Source organism: Dendrobates tinctorius, unplaced genomic scaffold, assembly GCF_039654945.1.
Source record: "Dendrobates tinctorius isolate UK_male_01 unplaced genomic scaffold, ASM3965494v1 ptg000224l, whole genome shotgun sequence".
Lineage (NCBI taxonomy): Eukaryota > Metazoa > Chordata > Amphibia > Anura > Dendrobatidae > Dendrobates > Dendrobates tinctorius.
Window position 1 is genome coordinate 596,885 of NW_027361891.1, and position 24,411 is coordinate 621,295.

The 24,411-nt window shown below is 43.0% G+C and overlaps 1 protein-coding gene across 1 annotated transcript in view; it reads right to left on the bottom strand.

The window, feature by feature from the left end:
* The window catches only part of XPOT (exportin for tRNA), a 127,559-nt gene that overhangs the window by 86,092 nt on the left and 17,056 nt on the right, over positions 1–24,411 (bottom strand). The window contains exons 2-7 of the mRNA XM_073555439.1: positions 17,440–17,576; positions 17,091–17,173; positions 9,776–9,832; positions 8,448–8,517; positions 3,855–4,073; positions 2,638–2,822 (exon numbers count right to left, since the gene is read on the bottom strand). Of these exons, the coding sequence (XP_073411540.1) occupies positions 2,638–2,822; positions 3,855–4,073; positions 8,448–8,517; positions 9,776–9,832; positions 17,091–17,173; positions 17,440–17,499 (674 nt within the window). The 5' untranslated portion in view covers positions 17,500–17,576. The remainder of the gene's footprint in view (positions 1–2,637; positions 2,823–3,854; positions 4,074–8,447; positions 8,518–9,775; positions 9,833–17,090; positions 17,174–17,439; positions 17,577–24,411) is intronic.

Consider the following 24,411-nt stretch of genomic DNA (forward strand, 5'->3'; position numbering starts at 1 on the left):
CTAGCGACGCATGGACGCAGGCGAAGTCGTCATCATCGCTGCGGTGTGAAAGATAACAGCGACCGCCGACGGATCGCTTATTGCTACTGCGTCGCTGGTGAGATCTGCCTGTTTGGCAGCTCACTAGCGACCACTTAGTGATGCACCAGCGATCCTTACCAGGTTGTATCCTTGTCGGGATCGCTGATGCAACACTAAATGTAACGGGACCCTAAGACGCACACCCCCCACTTTCCTCCACATTTTTAGTGCGTCTTCTAGTCTGAAAAATATGGTACCTCTCTAAAATCACACTGCATTTAATGGATACAAGGCAAGTATGTATCAATTTATAGTACAGATATTTTCAAGGCTGTTATTCAGTTTAATTTAAAAAGAAAAAAAAAAATTTAAGTAAAATGAATGAACAGCTGCCTTGAAAAGACCATTAATATAAATTGATTCTTTATATCTTGTGACTATTACAGTACAAGTTATCTAGAAGTATTATCAAAGGTGTTAGCAAACTGAAAAGTGATTGCGCCTGGTGCAAACATAACAGTACATGAAAAATAACTCTTGGAAAACTCCTTTATTTGGCTTACATGTGCTAAAGCTAGGTTGATCAATGTGAGTTGAAGTAACGTTATGCGCAGGAAACGTTAGGGCCTTAAGCATTCCTCATGAAAGCTCACTGAGAGAAGGTGGTCTCTATTAGAATTCATTTAGCAAAGAACCTTTTATTTTGCCACCATAATATGCCGAAATAAAGCAAAAATGGAGCAGCTGCCTGAGGAGCCAGATTGTACTGCAAGCTATTATTATGCATTTATATAGCGCCATTTATTCCATGGCGCTTTACATGTCAAAAGGGGAATTCTAGGCAAGTGTAGTATATACAAGAATAATAAACAAGTGTAAGACAAGGGACGCACAAGTACATAAGGAAAGGGGACCCTGCCCGCGAGGGCTCACAGTCTACAGGGATGGGTGAGGATACAGTAGGAGGGGGTAGAGCAGGTCGTGCGGTGGTTCAGTAGACCGAGGATCATTGCAGGCTGTAGGCTTGTCGGAACAGGTGGGTCTTCAGGTTCTTCTTGAAGGTTTCCGTTGATGGTGAGAGTCTGATGTGTTGCAGCAGGGAGTTCCAGAGTATGGGGGAAGCACGGGAGAAGTCTTGTATGCAGTTGTGGGAAGAGGAGATAAGGGGGGAGTAGAGAAGGAGATCTTGAGATGATCGAAGGTTGCGTGCGGGTAGGTACCTAGAGACCATGTCCAGGTTGTGGATGGCTTAGGTTTTTGAATTGGATCCTCTGGGCGATAGGAAGCCAGTGACGGGCCTGGCATAGGGGGGAGGCTGGGGAGTAGCGGGGAGACAGGTGGATTAGTCAGGCAGCAGAGTGTAGGATGGACTGGAGCGGTGCCAGAGTGCTAGAGGGGAGGCTAAGAGTAGGAGGTTGCAGTAGTCGAGGCAGGAGATAAGAGCATGCACTAGTGTTTTTGTCGTTTCGTGGTTGAGGAATGAGCGGATCCGGGAAATATTTTTGAGTTTGAGGCGGCAGGAGGAGGCGAGGGCTTGGATATGTGGTTTGAAAGAGAGCTCAGTCGAGGATCACCCCAAGGCACTGAGCGTGCGGGACTGGGGAAAGAGAGCAGCCGTTGACATTGATGGATAGGTCTGGTGGAGGGGTAGAGTGAGATGGGGGAAAGATGATAAACTCTGTTTTGTCCATGTTCAGTTTGAGAAAGCGAGCAGAGAAGAAGGCTGAGATAGCAGACAGACATTGTGGGATTTCAGTCAGTAAGGAGGCGAGGTCGGGTCCAGATAGGTAGATCTGCGTGTCATCGGCGTAGAGGTGATACTGCAAACTGTGGGATTCTATGAGCTGTCCCAAGCCGAAGGTATAGATGGAGAATAGTAGGGGTCCTAGGACAGAGCCTTGGGGAACACCGACAGACAGGGGGTGAGGTGAGGAGGTGGTGTGTGAGAGGGAGACAGTGAATGTTTGGTCCGTTAGGCATGATGAGATCCAGGATAGGGCCAAGTCTGTGATGCCAAGAGATGAGAGAATCTGTAGCAGGAGGGAATGGTCTACAGTGTCGAAGGCAGAGGACAGGTCCAGGAGAAGAGGACAGAGTAGTGTCGCTTGCTCTTGGCGGTTAGTAAGTCATCAGTGACTTTAGTTAGGGCAGTTTCAGTTGAGTGATGTGGTCGGACGCCAAATTGTAACCGGTCAAAGAGGGAACAGGAGGAGAGGTGGGAGGGCAGTTCAAGATATACATGCTGTTCCAGTAGTTTTGAGGCATAAGGGAGAAGAGATATTGGGCGATAGTTAGACAGAGGATAGGTCAAGGGAGGGCTTTTTGAGGATGGGTGTGATTGAGGCATGTTTGAAGGATGAGGGAAAGACACCATTTGTAAGTGAAAGGTTGAAAAAGGTGTGTTAGAGATGGGATGAGGACTGTGGCCAAGTTAGGGATGAGGTGGGACGCAAGCAATGTTTACTCATGAAAATTCCCCCAAGACCTGCCGTAGAAAGCACCTACACTTTTCTTTTGCTACGGTGGTGCAAATCTCCACTATTTCTTAGACACATGAGAACATATAATAATAAATTATAATAGCAAGGCAGTAATACCATCACAAGAAAACCATACCTATCATTAGCAATCAATGATAGATCGATCCAAGAAACATAGGCTCCAATCACTTCAAGGCACTGGCACGTCAGTTCTGAGTTAGTGTGCTGGTACGTCTGTAAAATTTGGTACCAAGATTCTACCAAGTTAGGGATACACTGTTCTCGCATTGTGTCTTTCAGTAATGTATTCCTGCGTCCTTCCTGCAAGCCAAATTGTAGATTTCTACAGTATATAAATAAGCAATGTTATGTGGATTACCCATTTTATTACATGTTGCATGATTCAGGAGAAGCAATACCATGTTCTAAAGTGATCTTATTTTACAAATAAAACTCAAATCAATTCAACCCATTTCAGTTTTAGGCTATGTCTACACGTTGCAGATTGTAAGCGTTTTTCCCACGTCTAGTCGCAGCGAAAACAAATACAAAACCCATCCCACTGAATTCAATGACATTCCGCACATGCTGTGCTAATGCTGCGTATTTTTCCGCGGCGGAATCGCATCACGGAAAGATACGCAGCATGCTCATTCTTTGTGGGGATTCCGCACACACACAGGAATGCATTGATACGCTTACTTTCCACATGTGGCTATGCCCACCATGCGCAAAGTAAGCGGATCATGTGCAGAGAGACTCCTTCAGGCCCTGGGTGCCATATCCCTGTTAAAAAAAGAATTAAATTAAAAAAACGTGATATTCTCACCTTCCAGTGTCCCCCAAAGCCTTCCCGCCTCTCAGCGATGCTCCCGGCAAGTCCCGCTCCCAACTTCCCAGCAATGCCTTGCGACAATGACCTGTGATGACGTAGCGGTCTCGCGTGATGCTGGGTCATTGTTGCAAGGCATCGCTGGGAACGGGACTTGCCGGGAGCATCGCGAGCATAGAGAAGGCTGCGGGGGACGCCGTAAGGTGAGACTATCACAATTTAATTTTTTTAAATTATTTTTTACATTTTATCTTTTATTATTTACTTTTACTTGTCAAACACTATGTTTGACAAGTGTGACCAACCTGTCAAGTTTTCCAAGCGATGCTACATATCGCTTGGAAAACGCTAGCATTCTGCAAGCTAATTACGCTTGAAAAACGCTAGTGTTTAGCGGGAATACGCATTCCAATTCCGCATGCTTATTTCCCGCGGCAGGGAGTTGCTGCGGAAATTCCGCACGTGTGCACATAGCCTTACAGCTACTCCATCCTTCACAGGACATGTGTCACGTTCCTTACCTCTGGGGTATGAATTATATCCCGATCAACTACCTCTGCATCGATGGCCATTAGAATTCTAAGGTACAAGTCAACCCCTCGGGGGTTGAGACCAACAACAGACAAAATATCAAAGAAGAACTTGGGCCATTTTGTGAGAAACTCTGTAACAAAGACTAGAGCAAAAACTTGTGCGGCTTTGTTACGGATAAAGGTTTTCTCTGGTTGGGCATTTAGCATCTAAAGAAGACAAAAGGCAGAAATGGAAAAAAAAATATTACAGCATAATCTACAAGGGAGTGAATGCAGCAGATGTACTAATACTACAAGGTTCACAAAGCAATAAACAAGCACGTCATTGTATATACTTCCCAATAGTAGCTTGGCCCCAATATTGGCTTGCATTAAAGGGGTAATAATAATATTATTTCTATAGTGCCAACATATTCCGCAGCACTTTACATTAGAGGGGACTTCCACAGACAATAGACATTACAGCATACCAATAAACACATAGATCATAACGGATACCAAGAGGAATGAGGGCCCTGCTGGCAAACTTACAATCTATAAGGAAAAAGGGAGACACGAAAGGTGGATGGAAATTGCTTTTATTGTTTGGACCAGCCCTAGTGTAAGAATCGGGTGTTCCTGTTGCTGCATGAACCAGTTAACAGTCTAAATATGTAACCGTACAGACCTAGAGGGCTATTAAATGCATAAAGCATGTGAGAACATGATGCGAGGAACCTGGTTATGGTAAAAGATTTTGAATGAGCCACACAGGGATATGTAGGTTAATGCATTGAGGCGATAGGCCAGTCTGAACAAATGCGTTTTTAAGGAACGCTTACAACTGTGGGGATTGGGAATTAATCGAATTAACCTGAGGAATGCATTCCAAAGAATTGGCGCAGCGCATGAAAAGTCTTGGAGATGGGAAGTTCTGATTAATGAGGATGTTAACCTCAGGTCATTAGCAGAAAGGAGGGCACAGCTAGGGTGGTAGACAGACGAGGGAGGAGATGTAGGGTGGTGCTGAGCCGTGGAGTGCTTTGTGGGTGAGGGAAATAAGTTTATACTGAATTCTGTAGAGGATGGGTAGCCAGTGTAAGGACTGGCACAAGGTAGAGGCATTGGTATAAGGATTGGTGAGGAATATGATCCTAGCTGCAGCATTCAGGATGGATAGGAGAGGGGAGAGTTTGGTAAGAGGGAGACCGATTAGTAGAGATTTACAATAGTCCAGACGAGAATGAATAAGAGAAACAGTAAGAATTTTGTAGATTTGAAAGTAAGAAAGGGTCGAATTCTAGAAATGTTTTTGAGGCGCAGATAAGAACGAGAGAGTGATCAGATGTGGGGGAGGGAATGAAAGCTCGGAATCAAGTATGACTCCAAGACAGCGGGCATGCTGCTGGGGAGTAATGGTGGAACCACACATGGAAATGACAATGTCGGGCATAGGTAGCTTAGCAGAGTGAGGAAACACGAGGAGGAGTTCAGTTTTTGACAGGTTCAGTTTCAGATAGAGGGAGGACATGATGTTAGAGATAGCGGTAAGACAATCACTGGTGTTTTCCAAAAAGGCAGGCATGATATCAGGAGAAGTGTATAATTGGGTATCATCAGCATAGAGATGGTACTGGAACCCAAATGTACTGATTGTATACTGCCCCAATTGGTCAAGCAAAGAGAAGAGGAGGGGGCCTAGAACCGATCCTTGAGGAACCCCAACAGTAAAGGGAAGATGAGAGGAGGAAGAGCCAACAAAAGATACAGTAAAAGAACGATCAGAGAAATATAAGGAGAACCAGGAGAGAATGGTGTCCTTGAGGCCGATGGAGCAGAGCATAGTGAGGAGGAGCTGATGATCCACAGTGTTGAATGCTGCAGAGAGATCCAAGAGAATTAGCATGGAGTAGAGACCAATAGATTTAGTTGTTGGAAGATCATTAGAGACTTTAGTGAGGGCAGTTTCAGTAGAGTGTAGAGAGCGGAAACCGGATTGTAGAGGGTCGAGGAAAGAGTTATCTGAGAGATAGCGGATAAGACGGGTGTGGACCAGGCGTTCCAGGAGTTTAGAGATGAAGGGAAGATTAGAGACAGGTCTATAGTTAGCGGCACAGTCTTGGTCGAAGGATGTTTTTTTTAAGTAACGGCTGTATGATGGCATGCTTACATGAGGAAGGAAAGATACCGGAAGAGAGAGAGGGGTTAACTATTTTAGTTAGGTGAGTGGTGACGGCAGGGGAAAGGGACTGCAGGAGATGTGATGGAATGGGGTCATGAGTGCAAGTGGTAGGGCGAAAAGATACAAGGAGCCAGATTACTACTTCTTCTGTTACTGGTTCAAAATCAGAGAGTGAGCTAGATGTAGTGGGGGGAGGGAGGACAGTGCCTGGTATGAGGGGATTGGGAGATAATTTCCTGTCGGAAATGGTCAATTCTTTCTTTGAAATCGTTAGCCAGATCGTCAGCTTGGAAATCCGTGGTTGGGGCCTGCACTCTTGGGTTGAGTAGAGAATAATAAGTGTCAAAGAGAAGCTTCGGGTTATTGGATAGTGAGGTGATGAGGGTGTTGAAATAGGTTTGTTTTGAAAGGTGAAGGGCAGTGTTGTATGTTTTAAGCATAAACTTATAATGGATGAAATCTTCGGGTACATTGGATTTTCTCCACAGACGTGCGGCGCACCTGGAGCACCGCTGTAGGAAGCGTGTTTGCATCGTGTGCCAAGATTGTCGCCGTCTGTGCCTAGCTGTTCTATGTATAGGAGGTGCAGTTTCATCCAGGGCACTTTGAAGTGTTTCACTGTAATGCTTCAGTGTAGAATCAGGACATGAGAGGGAGGAGATAGGGGCCAATGATGACTGCAAGTTCTTCATAAGTTTCTGGGCGTTAATGGCCTGTATGTTTCTATAAGTGTGGAAAGTGGGGATGACCCGGGTGGGATAGCAGTTCTTGACAGAGAATGATAGAAGGTTGTGGTCAGAGTGCGGGAGAGGGGAGTTTGTAAAATCATCCACTGAGCAAAGCCGGGAGAAGGCAGTTACCATCTTCATGCTTGGGGGAGTTAGGGGAGTGAGGGGCCGGGGTTGGGAGAGATATCTCCTGCGTCTAGGAGGAGGATAGAAAGAGTGAGCAGATGGTTAAGTGATTTGTGAGAGCGTCTCGTTTGTTGTATGGTGCGAATGAATGGATCTGTGCGGTTTAGCAATGAGAAAAAAATCATGAGTGCTATACATAGGTGAGGAAAGGACAGAGGGTTCCGATATGGATGGAGTGTAAAGAGTTAATGCAAAGGCAGTGGATGTGAGTGAATACAGCAGCCAGGATATAAGTTATACAAATGCATATGGTATATATTTGTTGTAATCCAAATGTACAGGGAATAGATTTATTAATTTGTCTTACCCGTCTCCTTCCCTGTCTAACTGCCATGTTATAACTGCCCTTACTTTGATCAAATGTACATAAATGACCCCCTGCATAAATGCATCCCCAAGCTATGACTGAATATATAGGAGACCAGTTCTAAGACTTTTTTTTTGTATTCCGATCTCCATTATCCTCCTATCCCAATATGTAGTAGGTATAAAAAATATTAGCAACTACCTCCAATTAGAAATGTAGTGTAGTTTTTCTGATTCGCTATGTCTCTTCCCACATGAGCAGGCATTGCAGGACCTTGGGTATCCATGGTTACGACTATGGATACTGAAGGTCATGCAATGCCTACACATAAGTAAAGGCAAGGTGCATCAGAAGAACCACTACATTTCTAATTGGAGGTATTTGCTTATACCTACTAAATATTGTGATAGGATCTTAGAGATGGGAATACCCCTTTAAGCTTAAACCTGTTGGCTGGAAAGCTCTTTAATGTATTGATAGCAATAGCTTTTGTAATTTTACTAGCGTGTAATGGACATGAAAATATACACACAAAACTAGATATACTGTACCTTCATTTTATCATGTTTCACACATCAGTTTTTCCTATCAGTCGTAATCCGCCAAAATGGCGGAAAACGGATCCGCCTGTTTACGGACATTAACGTGTGGCACCGGATCGTTTTTTTTGATGGATTGGAGAGGGAGAGAAATTTTCAGCCGCCAGAACAGAGATTAAGGTTAAATTTGCGGCCGAGGCAAGTCCTCTGGGCACGCGCAATGTACAATGCGGATCCGGCCACCCGAAAAAACGATGCATGGTACGTCCAGGTATTTTGGCGGATCCGCAAAAAAAACGGATCCAACGGATGGTCGTCCGTCAAGATCCGCCGGTAATGCAACTCAATGGGAAAAAAAACGGATCCGCCAAGCAAAATTGCGGATCCGTTTTTTTGCGGATCTTGACTGATGGTGACAAACGGATGTGTGAAACAGGCCTTAGTGGTCAGTGACAAAAATTACTGCAGGGCAAGAATGAGGGCACATGAGTTTTAAGCATAAAAGCGGTGTATGACCTCTGAAACCCCCATCAGACTTTTACAGCATAACCTGTAGGATACCTAGTTACTATGGAGTACAGGGCAGAGCGATATTCTTGCATAAAAGACACCACTGATTAGAGGTTGGAACATAAGCATAAGTCTTATATTAATATGTACCTGAGATTGAAGCCATGCAATTAGCGTTTCCCTTATAAGTTGTTGTTGGAGTCCAGTCAATCCAGCATACCTGAAAATAAAAAGTTCCTTATGATAATCATCACATCGTGAAGCATTCGGAACATCTAGTCACTAGATATAGAAATTGTAATGGTCAGATATCTCATCAACTTCTAGCATTAGTCACAAATGCTCTGCCCTACCGAAGCGGACACACTGCATATGGCACCTACAAAGAATATGCACCCACTGCGGAAAGAAAGAAAGAAAAAAAGGAAGGAAAGAAAGAAAGAAAAAAAGGAAGGAAAGAAAGAAAGAAAAAAAAGGAAAGAAAGAAAGAAAGAAAAAAAAGGAAAGAAAGAAAGAAAGAAAAAAAAGGAAAGAAAGAAAGAAAGAAAAAAAAGGAAAGAAAGAAAGAAAGAAAAAAAAGGAAAGAAAGAAAGAAAAAAAAGGAAGGAAAGAAAGAAAAAAAGGAAAGAAAGAAAAAAAGGAAAGAAAGAAAAAAAGGAAAGAAAGAAAAAAAGGAAAGAAAGAAAAAAAGGAAAGAAAGAAAAATCTTTGTTTTTTATAATAATAATCTTTATTTTTATATAGCGCTAACATATTCCGCAGCGCTTTACAGTTTGCACACTGTCCCGGATGGGGCTCACAATCTAAATTTCCTATCAGTATGTCTTTGGAATGTGGGAGGAAACCCATGCAAGCACAGACTCCTTGCAGATGTTGTCCTTGGTGGGATTTGAACTCAGGACTCCAGCGCTGCAAGGCTGCAGTGCTATCCACTGAGCCACCGTGCAGAAAGACTTTCACTGCATTTGCACCTTTTTGTCTAGTTTTTGGCATATGGTATATAGCATGTATTTCATTTGCACCTTGAGCTTAACATAAAGGCACCGATTTATATAAAAAAAAAAAAAGTTTGCTTGCATTTTTCTTTTATATTGGACAATGTGGGCGAGGTTAAGAAATTTCAGATGTTTTGTCAATTGCACCTTTTTTCAAAAATCTCAATTTGTCTTGTCAAATGTACTCTTTGAGGAGATACCCCAAATGCTATGGATTAGCATTTTCAGAGAGGGTCCTACATAACCCTGTGCATGATCTTAAATGGAGTTCAATTATAATGTTTTTCCTGAAAGAGTTCCAACCCAATCCGATTTTGGAGGAAAATATGAACATCATCCAAATGCTTCCTCTAAAAGGCCCAATTAAAGACAAAAAATGCAATTGTGACCTATGAATTTTAGGGCTGCACGTACAAAACAAAAACACACACACACACACACACACACACACCGCAGTAGACAGACATTGAATCAGATACATACTTGAATTTGATTTGGTGTTCTAGAACTTGAAAACAGAAGAACTTGACGTGATCATCACTGAAACAAAACACATTGTTATTTATCAAGTGATCAGAAAAGTCAAGATCAACCCCAAATTCTTTTTATTTCAGAACGGGCTTACAGTGTTATAAAATAACATGCCCCCTATTGGACAAACGAGTAGATTCAGTTTTCAGCACCATCGTCTCCTGACATCATCCCTGCATTACTACAAAACACCAGTGACTGTCTGCTGTCTAACATTATATTCCCTATCTAAAACTGAATCAGTCAAAACTTGAACTCCTTGTGTTTTCTCTCGCTAACCTTATCAAAATCAGGGCTGTTGATTCGGTGTTGATTTTGGTGGAGTCGGTATAAAATAGATCAACTCCCATAAAATATATAATAAATTGGGTTCAGCAGAACAATGCAGGTTGTGCTGTAAATGTTTTCATAATATTTTGGTAAAGTTATGAAATGTCCTATAAATGTCTGTTCTGTATCTAAGGATATCGGCTTTTAGTTGAGATGAATCTGCGCTGCACTTTATGTAGCGAGGCAGTGCTGGAGTCACAAGAAATTGAGTCGGAGGTTTACCAACTTCACAGCCCTGCCCAAAACCCAACATTGACATTTCCGTGTGTTTGTTTACTATTACTTGCCTGCTGCATGCCCGCTGTCTTGGGGTTATATTTGACTTAGATCTTTCCTTCACTCCCCACATCCGATCATTCGCTCGCTTAAGTCGCCTACACTGCAAAAACATCTCTAGAATTCGACCCTTTCTAACCTTAAGGCCCCATCACACTAAGCGACTTAAGAGCGATCCCGACACCGATAAGGTGTCAGGATCGCTAGTAAGTCGCTATGTGATCGCTGGTGAGCTGTCACACAGACAGCTTCACCAGCGATCAGCACAGCGATGCCGAGCGCCCGGCATCGCTGGCCATCGCTGGCCATCGCTGTAAAAAATAGAATCAAAATAAAAAATATAGTTATTCTCACCTGACGTCCCGTTCAGCCATCCCGCCTCTCTCCACGCTCCGGTCCCAGTAAGCCTTTGCACGAATGACCGCGAGATGTCACGGTCTCGAGGGATAACAAAGTCTCGCGGTCATTCGTGCAAAGGCTTACTGGGACCGGAGCGTGGAGAGAGGCGGGATGGCTACGCGGGGCTTCGGAAGGTGAGAATAACTATATTTTTTATTTTGATTCTATTTTTTTTTACACCTGATCGCTGGTCTCCCGCCTGTCACACACAGCGATGCGTGGTGGCCAGCGGGAGACCAGCGACCAAAGAAATGTCCAGAGGTTTCTTGCAGCGATCAGCGATACCGGCAGGGGGGCCGCTCGCTGATCACTGTCACACACAGTGATCTCGCTGGTGAGATCGCTGTTACGTCACAAAAGTTGTGACTCCGCAGCGATCTCGCTACCGAGATCGCTTAGTGAGACGGGGCCTTTAGGCTCTGCATAAACTGTTACTGTTGCTCTTATTCATTCTCGTCTGGACTATTGCAACTCTACTTATCGGTCTCCCTCTTACTAAACACTCCCCTCTCCAATATGTCCTGAACACAGCAGCCAGGATCATATTCCTCTCCAACAGCTACATGGATGCCTTTGCCCTGTGCCAGCCATTGCACTAGTTGCCCATACGGTACAGAGTCCAATATAAACTCATCACGCTCACCCACAAAGCGCTCCACAGTTCTGCACAACCCTACCTCTCTTTGCTCATCTGTCTATCACCCTACATTCCGCTAATGACCTAAGACCAACATCCTCCATAAAGCAAACCTCCCACTCCCGTCCTCAGGACTTATTGCGAGCTGCGCCACTTCTCTGGAATGCATTGCCCAGGATAATTCAATTAAGGTAATTCCCAATACCTACAGTTTTAAAGAGAGCCATGAAAACATTTCTTTAGACTGGCCCATCACCTCATCGCACTTATGTGACTATTCCAGTTTTGCCCTTCCAAAATTTTCTTTCAAAACTGGTCCCTCATAGCATCTGTTTAAACACCATCCATGCACTTAATAGCCCTCTGTGTCTATACTTGTACAGATACTGGCTGCAGCATTATGTGAATACCCTATTATATTGATGGCTGGACCACACAATACAAGCACTTTTTAACATTTACCCTTTGTGTCTCCCCTATCTCCTCTAGGTATCTGCTGAATTACTTACTACTCTATTATGTCGCTATTGTCTGTACAAGTAGCTTCTGTAATGTACAGTGCTGCTGAATCCCGTATGTTACAACTATAGAAATAAAAATTATTAAACCTCAGCACCCCATGGTCATCAGGATCCAGCAATGATCTGTGGACATGTGACCACTGCTGCCAATCCCTGGCCTCTGTACTGTCGTTTTTGGTGTTGTCAAGTCGCAACACAGCAAGTAATTGGATGCAGTAGAGTGTTGCGATGTGAAGTCATTGCTGGAGATTGGTCACCAGAGACCAATGGAGGACCAGAAATAGCTGGAAAGGGAATTGCAGTGTATCGGTAAAATAAACAGTCAATAGCTGTTGTCATGGATAATTAAAGTGAAAATTAGCTCCATAGGAAGATAGAGTATAAACAAATCAGCCACATTAAAATTCAACATGTCTGATCCTTGGCCCCAGCATATCGAACGCTAGCCAAACCCCAGACCACTGGGTGGATGTCCAGTTGTGCAGAAATTGATGGGTTCAGCTAATATTCTAATGTGTATGGACAACCTTATTCCTTTTGTTATTTTAAAGCATGGTAAGCAGATCCTTAAAAAAAAGTAATTGAGTTGGCACACCCCTTAATTTATCATTTGCAATAGGTTACAAGATCTGTACAGATTCTCCTTTCATAACTATTTTCAAGCACTCAATAGATACAAAGCAGCTTTGAAAGCCTTACAAAAGTAGTGCGAGTCTGCTGGTGGGTTGGGGGAATGAGGTGGGAGAAGGCATCAATGGCTCAGTCAGTAACAGCACTTGTGCCATTGCTTCATGAACAACTGCATTGTCACCCGTACTGCCGCTCTGCACACGACATTACACAGAAATACATGACAACTTTTGCTGTAAAAAAATGAAAAATCACAACAAAACGAAAACTTCATAACATATGTGGCAACTGATACATTTTACTGCCAGGGAAGGGGCTTTCGAGAGGAAATGGCTTCTGACTTATTTACCTTCAACATGTATTCCCAAACCAGAAACTGGAGGCATCGCTATATGCCATCACTTTCAGACTGGAAAGAATCCAACTGCAAACACTGGGGTAGCCCTCCGTCCCTTACCTCCTCTGCACAGCCACAGGCATGCCATCTTGGTGGATCGTTGTGGCAATTGTTTACCCATTGGCAAGATAATCTTCCCACTCATTCCACTACGATAAGCCTTAATAGGTTATCTAGTGGAGAAAACCTATACTGACTCCCCATTCTGACATCATTCTGCTAATACATTTCCCATGCTGTCAGATACATGTTATTTCATAGCAGCAGTGATAGACAAGTGACAAAGCTGCGTCTGCCCCCCTGCTGAAGAATTCATACCGTAAAGGGCTGGCGAGTACTGAACCATGCAGTTTTACCGCATTCAATACATTCGCTATTGATGTAATTTCTGAAATTGACATGCTGCGGGCAGGAAAAATGCGCCGCATATGTCCGTTACCGCGGGTGAGCCGCAGGTGACTATGGACGCATAGTAGACACTATGCTGTCACAGTTTGCCACTGGGGGTTTGCCACCGCATAAACCAGCAGCAGTTACTGATCGTGGGCACATACCCCATCATCTACAACAAGGAGACATTTGGGGAGGACCCCTAAAAAATTAGATTGTTGTCAGGACCTGACAACACTAACAGTGCATGGGCCGTTTTAGTTGGGAACACACACATTAGGTATACAAACTGCACTTTATAAAGCAGAAGCCAGTAAAATCTGGAATATCTGAAGACAGATCCACAAGGAAAAACAAAACGCAGCTGTCCATTAAAGGAAGATTAGCGGCGCCCTATTCTTTTTGGACGTACATTATGTATTACTTTTGGCAATGTAAAATAAAATTCACACACGCTATACGTTTTTATGTCTGAAAATGTCTTTTTTACAGTAGTTTGTGCTAGGCTATGTTCACACATCGCCGTTTTGCTGTGTTTTTTTCCGCATGCTAAACTTGCTCTCTTGGCAGTAAAGAAGTTGCTTACCAGCAGGTTTTTGCTGCATTTTTGTTGTCTCTTGTGCATGTAAAGTTTAGTGGCCCAAAAAAAAAACAAGCTTTAACTTCCGAAGTATTTTGAGCCAAAACGCAGCAAAAACTCATAACTGTGTTTTTGCACTTACTCATTGTTTCCCATGTGTGAAAAAAACACTGCAAATAGGCTGAAAAAACGATGATAGAAGTGACATGCTGCAGTTTTCAGAAACGCAGCAGTTTTCCAAATCAGTCAGGAAAATAAACCAGTGTGTTGAGTTTTCTGAAATCTCAGACTTTGTTGGTACTGTAAAACGCAGCTTTAAATGTTGCATGAAAAAAAAAAAAAAAGCAGCAAAAACGCAACGTGGGAACTTAGCCTTAGGCTATGTGCGCACGTTGCGGATTTGCTTGCAGAAATTTCTGCATCTCTTGGCAAAAAACGCAGTGGAAAATCCGAGCGTTTTTTAATGTGGTTTTGTAAATCCATAGAGCTAAATAAAGATATTAAAAAAAATTATGACGTCATTTCCTTGTTTAAACTTTCATTCTCCATTGAAGACCATAATATCATTACATACCATGTTCAAATATGTTTACACTCAATACAATTAAGTGAAATATATACATACACACATATGAAGCCTGAGGTTTAGTAATGAACAGGTGTTAGCTAGATACCCTCATTAATAAAACTCTACATAAAGAGTTAAAGAGAGACACACAAAATCTGCATGAAACGCAATGTTAATTTTTCAAAAAGATTAAAAAAAAAAAAAAAAAAAATTTCAGGGCTCCCACATAGTTTTCATAGCCAGCAGAGTGAAAGCTGCCGGCTGATGTTATATTTCTGGGAAGGAGCCAATAGCCATAAAGGTTCCCAGGCTATTACAATCATCTCACAGCTGTTTTCTTAGCCTTTACTGGCTAGTTTACAGGGGAACCCCCAGAAAAAAAAAAAAATTGACATTGGGTTCCCCTATAAAATCAAACCAGCAAAGGCTAGGCAGACAGCTGCGGGCTGATGTTAATAGCCTGAGAAGGTGCCTTGGATATTGGCACCCCCCCAGGCTAAAGACATCAGCTCTCAGCCACCCCAGAAATGGCGCATTTTATAGATGCACCAATTCTGGCACTTAGCCTCGCTCTTCCCACTTGACCTGTAGCGGTAGCAAGTGAGGTTCATATTTGTGAGGTTGATGTCACCTTTGTATTGTCAGGTGACAAGCCCATAGCTTAGTAATGGAGAGGCGTCTAGAAGACACTTTTCCATTACTAATCCTATAGTTATATGGTAAATAAACAGAGTCAGAATAAAGCCCTTTATATGAAATGATCACACAGTCTCCTTTATTGAATCTAAATTTACCATACTTGCTGAACGCCTATAATCCCTGACTTCCTTGTCTCCTGCAACAAAAGTAAAATAATAAACCAACATATAATACTATCCTGTCCGACGTAGTCCATTTAATACCAAGTGTCCCACAGCGATCTCACGAGTCGAACAGTCACATCGGGAGATGTGACTGCTCTACCCAGCCTTCGATGATACACTGCGGGAGCGATTACCTCCTGTCAGCATATCACTGCGCTACCATGAGAGTTCACCAGAGTTCATCAGCTCCAGTGCTCTCACTTACGGCACTACTGCTGTGTGAGAACTGTCTCATGCAACGGTGACGTGAGAGCACCGGAGCTGATCAGCTGATGTACTCCGGTGGACTCTCCCGGTGGCTCAGTGATACACTGACAGGAGGCAATGTCTCCCGCAGTGTGTATCGCCAGCGGCCGAGTGACATCAACGTGGGACACTAGGTATTTAATGGACTACAGCGGACAGGGAGTATATGTTGGTTTATTATTTTTGATTGCTTGCAGGAGACGCAGGCGTAGGGGATTAAGTGTTCAGTGAGTATGTATATTGTATGTGAATAAGCATGTGATTATGTCAATGTTTTGATTTCTTTTTACAAGTGAACTCAAGCGCCAGATGATGAGACTATTCCATCATCGGCTCATGCTGTCTCTGTTATATGTGATAGCAGACATAGCCGGATGGGGAGTAGTAGACTAGTCCCATCAGACGACGCCCAAGTACAATCACTATGGACTGTTCATGACATGGGTACAAACCCACAGCCTGCCAGACATTCTCCTCTCTCTGCTCATACACACACACTTCCTCCTTCTGACATCATTTCCTTTGACAATTCTGCAGCGTTTTTGGCACCAAATCCGCAAACCTTTTTACACCTGCGTTTTTGCTACAGATTTGACCGACTCAATGGAAGTCAATGGGTGAAAAACGCTGCAGATCCGCAAAAAGAACCGACATGCTGCAGAAAACAAAACGCTGCAAATAAGGATGGAAAATTCCACAGCATGTGCACAACAATTTAGGAATGCCATTGATTACCATTGCTTAAATAATCCATTGCGTTTTTGGAGCATTTCCGCGTGGAAAAACGCTGCGGAAAGGCAACAAATCTGCAACGTTTGCACATAACCACTCTAAGGGGGGTTTTACACATAGCGATATCGCTATAACGTCAACGATTTTGTGACGTTATAGCGATATCGCTATGTATGATACTTACCTCCGACCGGCTCCCCCGTTGGTTATCGCTGATCGCGGGAGAATGTCCGGCTCCATTTCTCGTTGTCAGCTTCCTGCTGTGACGACGAGCGACGCGTGGAGGCAGGCGGGAGGACGCCAGGATCGCTGTGTGTGAAAGGTGAGTATCGTGCGCTGCGTCGCTGCTGCATCGCTGTGAGGTCTGCCTGTGTGACAGCTCACTAGCGATCATTTAGCGATACACCAGTGATCCTGACCGGGTCGGATCGCTGGTGCATCGCTAAATGTAAAAGGGCCTTAAGGCTAACAGCAGGAACATGCCAAGAGATAACCTATCACCCGCAGCATCCCACCTCCTATGCAAGTCATTTACTAAAGTGGCCAGAATGGTATAAAAAAGCATTTTCTCACTTCAAAAACATACAAATGTCTTAATGCGTCATGAGAAAATGTCCAGAACCCCGTATATACTAACGGATGCATACATGTCATCAGGATAGATTTACACCATCATAAAATAAGAACATCCTCCTCACCTATATATACGTTGGGCTAATGCTTCAGCACAGACCTGCCATGCGTCTTGTGAGACTTTTAACTGTTCAAAATAAGCCAATGCCTGAAATGAAACAAGACATTGTTATCTGTCAATTTACATTGCAAGACAAAAATTAGATGATTAATATCCCCACCACCACCTTGATCACCCCCCAAAAAAAGTCTTGGGCAGAGTGACATTCTAATACCAAAGATAAATACTGGGGTGAAATAAGAATTTGTGGTCATACAGAAGATAAAAAGTCAGTGTTGGAAACGTCAACGTTTCCTATTCTACTGCAGAGCAAACAAAACAGAACACATGTCGCAGTGAGTGTTGGGACGTACTCGCTCTCGGAAGTCAGCATTGGCGTTTGGGTTTAGTCCAAGCAGTGCTTGTTCATCCATGTCGGCTGCTATACTTCAAGCTCCCTATTACGCACAATAGGTTTGCCCCTTTCTGGCACAGCAGAGACAACCAACATCTGCCAAAGGATGAAAAAAGCAAAGTTAGGAGAATCAAGGCACAAACACAATAGTGGCCCTAGTCTCAGCAAAACAAGGCTGATTACGACATCCTGTAACGTGAAAATCACGGAAAGCGTGCAAAGTTTACACAGATACATTAGAGATGCACGCAGAAGGGCAAAAGTCACAAAACATGGGGGACTCTATTCTTAAATATTTTATAGTTTTCTGGAAGATCAGGATGTGAGTGAGGACACAACAGGTCAGCTTATTTACAAAGCTTTTTTGTGTGAATATCTGCCAAAATATTTCTGCTCTTAACCCCTTAATGACCGGAGCTTTTCTCTTTTGCGTTTACATTTTTTGGATCCCCCTCTTCTCAGAGCCATAACTTTTTTTATTTTTCAGTCAATATGGTCACATGATGGCTTATTTTTTGTGGAACCAGTTGTACTTTTGAACAACACAATTGTTTTTCTCGCTACACCGTTCAGGTTAATCTTTTTTTATTGATAGATCAAGCGATTCTGAAGGCGGCAATACCAAACATGTCTATGTTTAATTTTTTTTGTTTTCTTTTGATTGGGGCAAATAGGGGGGTGATTTGAAATTTTTTTTTTCCTTACTTTTGGCATGCTTCAATAGCCTCCATGGGAGGCTAGTAGCTGCCACAACTTGATCGCCTCTGCTACATAGAGGCGAGGCTCAGATCGCCTCTACATAGCAGATTTACTGCATTGCTATGAGGGCCGACCACAGGGTGGAGCTCGTAGCAATCCGGCATCAACAACCATAGTCTCAAGGAGACCTCTGGTTGTCATGCCGACAAACCGATGACCCACGATCACGTGACGGGGATCACTGGTGAGCGCATTTCCAGCCAGATGCGCTTGTTAAATACCGCTGTCAGAGTTTGACAGTGGCATTTAACTAGTTAATAGCCACGTGGGGATCACGATTCCACCTGCGGCTATTGCGGGCACATGTCAAAACAGCTGCATGTCCTTGCTTTGATGCGGGCTTACCGCCGGAGCCCACATCAAAGCAGGGGTGCTGCCATCGGACGTATTATTCCATCTGATGGCAGAAAAGGGGTTAAAGAGTAGTCATAATTGTAATTTTTCACATGAATCACTTGTGTGCGTGAAAATGAGAAATTTTATAATATATCTTATCAGAGAAATCTGCTTCTATCTCCTTCTGGAGATAATTCATTACCAGAAGTGTCACTTCATAAGTAAATGCATAATCAGTGAATATATATTTTCCCAACAGCGAGACAGATGCAGTTAGTTCTCATACTGCTCTTTATAGAATGGTCCAGTCTAAGTTTCTGCAGAATGTCTGTATCCATCTATAGCTGCTCCCTCCTTGTCCCTCCATAGAACTTTAGCAGCACCAACTGTCATCTGCTCTCAGTATTACAAGTTCTTACTCATGAATTGAGTGAAACATCAATCCAGGAGGCAAAAAAGCCATATTTCTCTGACTGTAATGTGTAATATACCCCAAGCTTGAAATAAAAACCAGAGTTACGATTTAATATCAGATGATAGGTATGTCTACAGCTGTTCTTGGATGCGGATTTGTTGTGTTTCTGCAGCGTTTTTTCCGTGCGGAAATGCTCCATAAACGCAAGGGAATATTAAAGCAAGGTTAATCAATGACAATCATGATTTTTTGTGCACATGATGCGGAAATTTCCGTCCTTATTTGCCACATTTTATTTTCCGTGGCATGTCAATTCTTTTTGCGAATCTGAAGCATTTTTCACCCATTGAGTCAGTCAAATCTGCAACAAAACCGCAGGTTTTAGAAGATTTGCGGATTTGGTGCCAAAAATGCCGCAGAATTGTCAAAAGAAATGATATCAGAAGGAGGAAGTGTGTGAGTGGAGAATATAGAATAATGCCTGGCTTGGTTGAAGCAGATCAACAATTGACGTTGGACAAGGAAATTACACCACTTTTTTTTTTTTTTAAATAATATATCTTTATTTAGCTAACAAATCCGCATAAAAAACATGCATAAACGAGCGGAATTACCACTGCGTTTTTCTGCCAAGAGATGCAGAAATTTTGCAGAAATTTCTGCAAGCAAATCCACAATGTCTGCAAATATAGCCTTATTCAAGTTTGTGCATCCCATTGGGGCTTGTATCTGAACCCCCGCAAAACTGGATTCGGGCGTATACACCGACAGGGTCATGGACTATAATGGTACTGACAGTGAACGTGTGCCCTGCCGTGCATCATGTTGGGGTGAATATGCATACTGGAGGCAGACACCCAGATGTCATAGACTGTTACTGGGCTTTAGCCTCCAGTAGGCAAGTACGCCCAAACATGATGCATGGCGAAGCACAAGTTCTCTGTCGAAGCACAAGTTCTCTGTCGACTCGGTACCATCATAGTCCATGGCCCTGTTTTGCAGGAGGTTTGGACACAAGCCCTGATGGGACCCAAGAACGTGGAGAAGCGGGAAATGTGAAAGCACCCTTACCCTGATTAATGAGCCAGTCTCATGGAATCAGCGTTCCACCAGGGGAACTTCCAAAAAAAAATAAAGGAAATCATCCCAGTTAGTGACACAGCTTAATTATTAACGTGCGAGTACTACAGACATTGCCCCTTTTTGTACACTGTGTACTACCCATTTTCCATAGCTCAGTAATGACAATACATGAGACACTACAGTTCCTTGCATCCAATTTTGTCACCAAGTGAAGTTCAACAGTACTTCTATCCTAAATATCCATGTGTGGGAAAGATAAGCCTAGTTCAAATGGTTGCTGTTAAAATGGGGATAATCAAGTCTTCATACTCTGGATGTGACTGGCTCAGTGTGAACGCCCGCATAGCGGAGGTGTGCAGGAGCGGTCCTGCTGTTACATGCAATATATTGCCCGGGAGAAACAATACAGTAAAGTGCACGATGCGATTTCTCTTGTAGTCCATGTGGAAAATCACTCATGTGCAAGTTAACTAATTAAAATAGACCATGTGCTGTCCATTAAACACACGGACCAAAAATATAGGTGTCTGAAGAAGGCTAAGGCTAGTCATTCTCCATGACACTTACTGAAAGTGGACCACATTGCAGTGTAAGGCTCAGGTCACACAGGTGAATACAGTTGTGCCAGGAAAGCATGGAGCATGCAGAAAAAGTTGTCACAGGCTCTCATTCACTATGAAGGCCATGAACATCCTTTTGGTCTCGGTCGGGACGCATCAAATATATATTCCCATTGTAGTGTCAGTTTCGGTTATAAAGCCTCAATAAAAAAAAAAAAAAAAAAGCATGACCTGTCCTAAAAACCCTAAGCAAACTCATTAATAGTAAAAGCATTCATTATATGCCTGACATGCCACACTGCAGGCTATGGGATACTGCAGCAAATTATTGAACAAGCACACTGCTAGTGAAATGAGGCTATGGCAGAGGGGATAGTGTAGGGAAATCAGGCAGGACTGTTGGCAAATTCCTACTTATAAGTTACATCCAGAACACCAACTCTCCACAATGTCTGACGTGTGACCCCTGGCAGTCACATTTGGCTCTTAATTCGCCATAGAAGGCCTGTGCTCTGACAGGCAGCGCCTGTCACATTGACATTCATATTCTGTTCAGCAGTTCCGTTTTGGCTGCAGCCCGCAGCCGCCCCAGAAAAGGCATATCTATTAGATGTGCCAATTCTGGCGCTTTGCCCGGCTCTCCCCACTTGCCCTTTGGCGATGACAAGTGGGGTTGATGTCAGCAACCATGAAACAGCAGACATCAAGCCCACAAGTTAGTAATGGAGAGGCATCTATAAGATGCCTCTCCCTTACTAACCCCATAGTCGGCTCTGAACTCCGTGAGTTCACCGCAAGTAATTTCTCACAGTGAACTCACTGAGGACAGCGCTGCACCGTGAGACTTTTTCTCATGGTAATGGGTCTAAGGAAAGTACAACATTGTTATTGTTTTTTTTTTATTTTGAAATACAGTAAAATTGTGTATTTTCATTTCAAATAAAGGACTTTTTTGGGCTTTTTCTACTGACAATATCACTATTGGGTTAGTAATGGAGAGGTGCCTTTTTATATTAACCCCACTTGCCACAGGGAAAATGAGAAGAGCAGAGTGCAAGAATTGGTGTAGCCAATAGATGCACTTTTTCTGGGGCAGCTGTGGGCTGTTATATTTCGGCTGGGAGAGCAAATAGCCATGGCCCCTTCCAAGCCCGAAAATACCAGCCCCCAGCTGTCTGCTTTAGTTTGGTTAGGCCTGTTTCACACATCAGTTTTTTCTGTCAGTTGTAATCTGCCAAAATGGCGGAAAACGGATCCGCCTGCGTACGGACATCAACGTGTGCCACCGGACCGTTTTTTTATGTCAGCGGACGCCAAAATCTTGGCGGATCCGCAAAAAAACGGATCCAACGGATGGCCATCCGTCAAGATCCGCCGGTAATGCAAGCTTATGGGGAAAAAAAACGGATCTGTTTTTTTTTTTGGAAAACGGCAGATCTTGACTGATGGAGACAAACAGAAGTGTGAAACAGGCCTTAGTTGTTCAAAAATAAAGGGGGGGGCGCAGTACTTTCATCAGCCGACACCTATGACCGGAGGTCACAGCTGCTGCCTCGCGCTGTCATCTGACAGTGCGGGAGCCGCAATGCTCTAACCAGTGGTAATCTTACCACCAATCAGACCAGTCGTTTCTTCTTGCACCATCATGCAGATGGCATGTGCCCGCAATAGGCGCAGGTGGAATCGCGATCCACCCACGCCTACTATCTAGTTTACGCCGCTGTCAAACGCTGACAGCGGCATTTAACCAGCGCTTCAGGCAGGAAATACACGCATCGCTGACCCTCTTCATGTGATCGGGGGTAGGCGAGACCTCTATGGTTGTTGATGAGGCATTGCTATGAGCGCCACCCGGTGGTCGGCGCTCATAGCAATGCTGTAATTCTGCTACATATAGGCAATCTGCTCATCGCCTACATCTAGCAGAGCCGATCAAGTTGTGGATGCTTCTAGCCTCCCATGGAGGCTATTGAAGCATGCCAAAATTTAAGAAAAAAAAGTTTTAAAAAATATGAAAAAAAAAAAAAAAAAAAAAAAAAAAAAAAGTTTAAATCACCCCCCTTTCGCCCCATTCAAAAAAAAAAAAAAAAAAATCACACACACACATAGGGTGATTCTGAACATGACGATACCCAATCAGTAAAAAATGAATTAACCCGATCGCTAAATGGCGTAGCAGGAAAAATATAAAAATGCCAGAATTACGGTTTTTTTTTGGTGGCCGCGACATTGCATTAAAATGCAATAGCAAGCGATCAAAAGATCATATCTGCACATAAATGGTATCCTTAAAAACATCAGCTCCGTACGCAAAAAATAAGCCCTCACCCAATCCCAGATCATGAAAAGTGGAGACGCTACGGGTCTTGGAAAATGGCACAAATTTTTTTTTTTAGCAAACTTTGGAATTTTTGTTTCACCACTTAGATAAAAAAAGAACCTAGACATGTTTGATGTCTGTGAACTCGTAATGACCTGGAGAATCATAATGGCAGGTCAATTTTAGCATTTAGTGAACCTAGCAAAAAAGCCAAACTAAAAACAAGTGTGGGATTGCACTTTTCTTTTGCAATTTCACCGCACTTGGAATTTTTTTCCCCGTTTTCTGTTACACGGCATGGTAAAACCAATGGTGTCGTTCAAAAGAACAACTCGTCCCGCAAAAAATAAGCCCTCACATGGCCATATTAGAAAAATAAAAAAGTTATGGCTCTGGGAAGAAGGGGAGAGAAAAATGAAAACGCAAAACCAAAAAAAAAGCTGGTGTCATTAAGTGGTTAAGACTAGTTCATATGGTTTTATTTTATAGCTTGATTTAAATACTGTACTTTTCTTTTTAAAAACGTGAAGGACATGTCTAGTGACAATCAAAAAAAAGTTACCAGTATATTTAAAAAGGTGTTAAAAATATTGATTCTGTTAATTTAGCATTAAACATATGAATAAGAGATTGCAGTAAGAAAATCACACTTAGAAATATGGTCCTACAGAAATGCCAACTTGAATCCCTGGACAAATATAATCAAGAGAACACGTAACACAAATTTTCTGAAAAAATTATAATCGTTTTCCCAAAGCTGCCCATCAAAAATCAGAATTTGACTACTCAAAAACAATATATCAACAGTCTTGTGACATCACATTAAAGTTTGTACAATTCTGAACAAAATTATGCCTCCCCATCTCTATCTTTATTCTCTCCTGAGATATGATAAAAATGTAAAGTCATAGAAGCCCATAATACAGGCTTTCAAAACTTTAGAAATCTGTAAAAAATTAAAGAAGATAAAAATTAAAAGATTATTATTAAATCACTAAAGTAGCACTTCAAAAATCACCAAAAATAAATATCCCACGATATCAGGTACAAAACAAAATCTTCAGATTTGGATCACTTGACATGGAATGGCAAACTATAATTTCATGTACAGTATTTACGTATCTCAACATCGCAAACAGAATGAAAGCATAACAGCCACTTATTGAGCGGATCACCTCACCAGCCTATGACAGTGGGCAGACAGGTGGGGTGTGTGTATTGTTCTGTAGCCCCTCTCACACTGTACAGAACATGATGCAATCAGCTGTAAGTGACCGGCTTATATGAGTTAGTCATCTAGCACAGCAGAGTAAGCAGCCAAAGATAGCATATTGGCACAGACTATAAGCAGCACAATCACAACACACAGTATAAAGGACTATCAGACAGCGCAGACACTGCATACAGGCACAGTATACTTATTGCGTCGCGCACAGGAGGAGTCCGCCCCACAGAGGG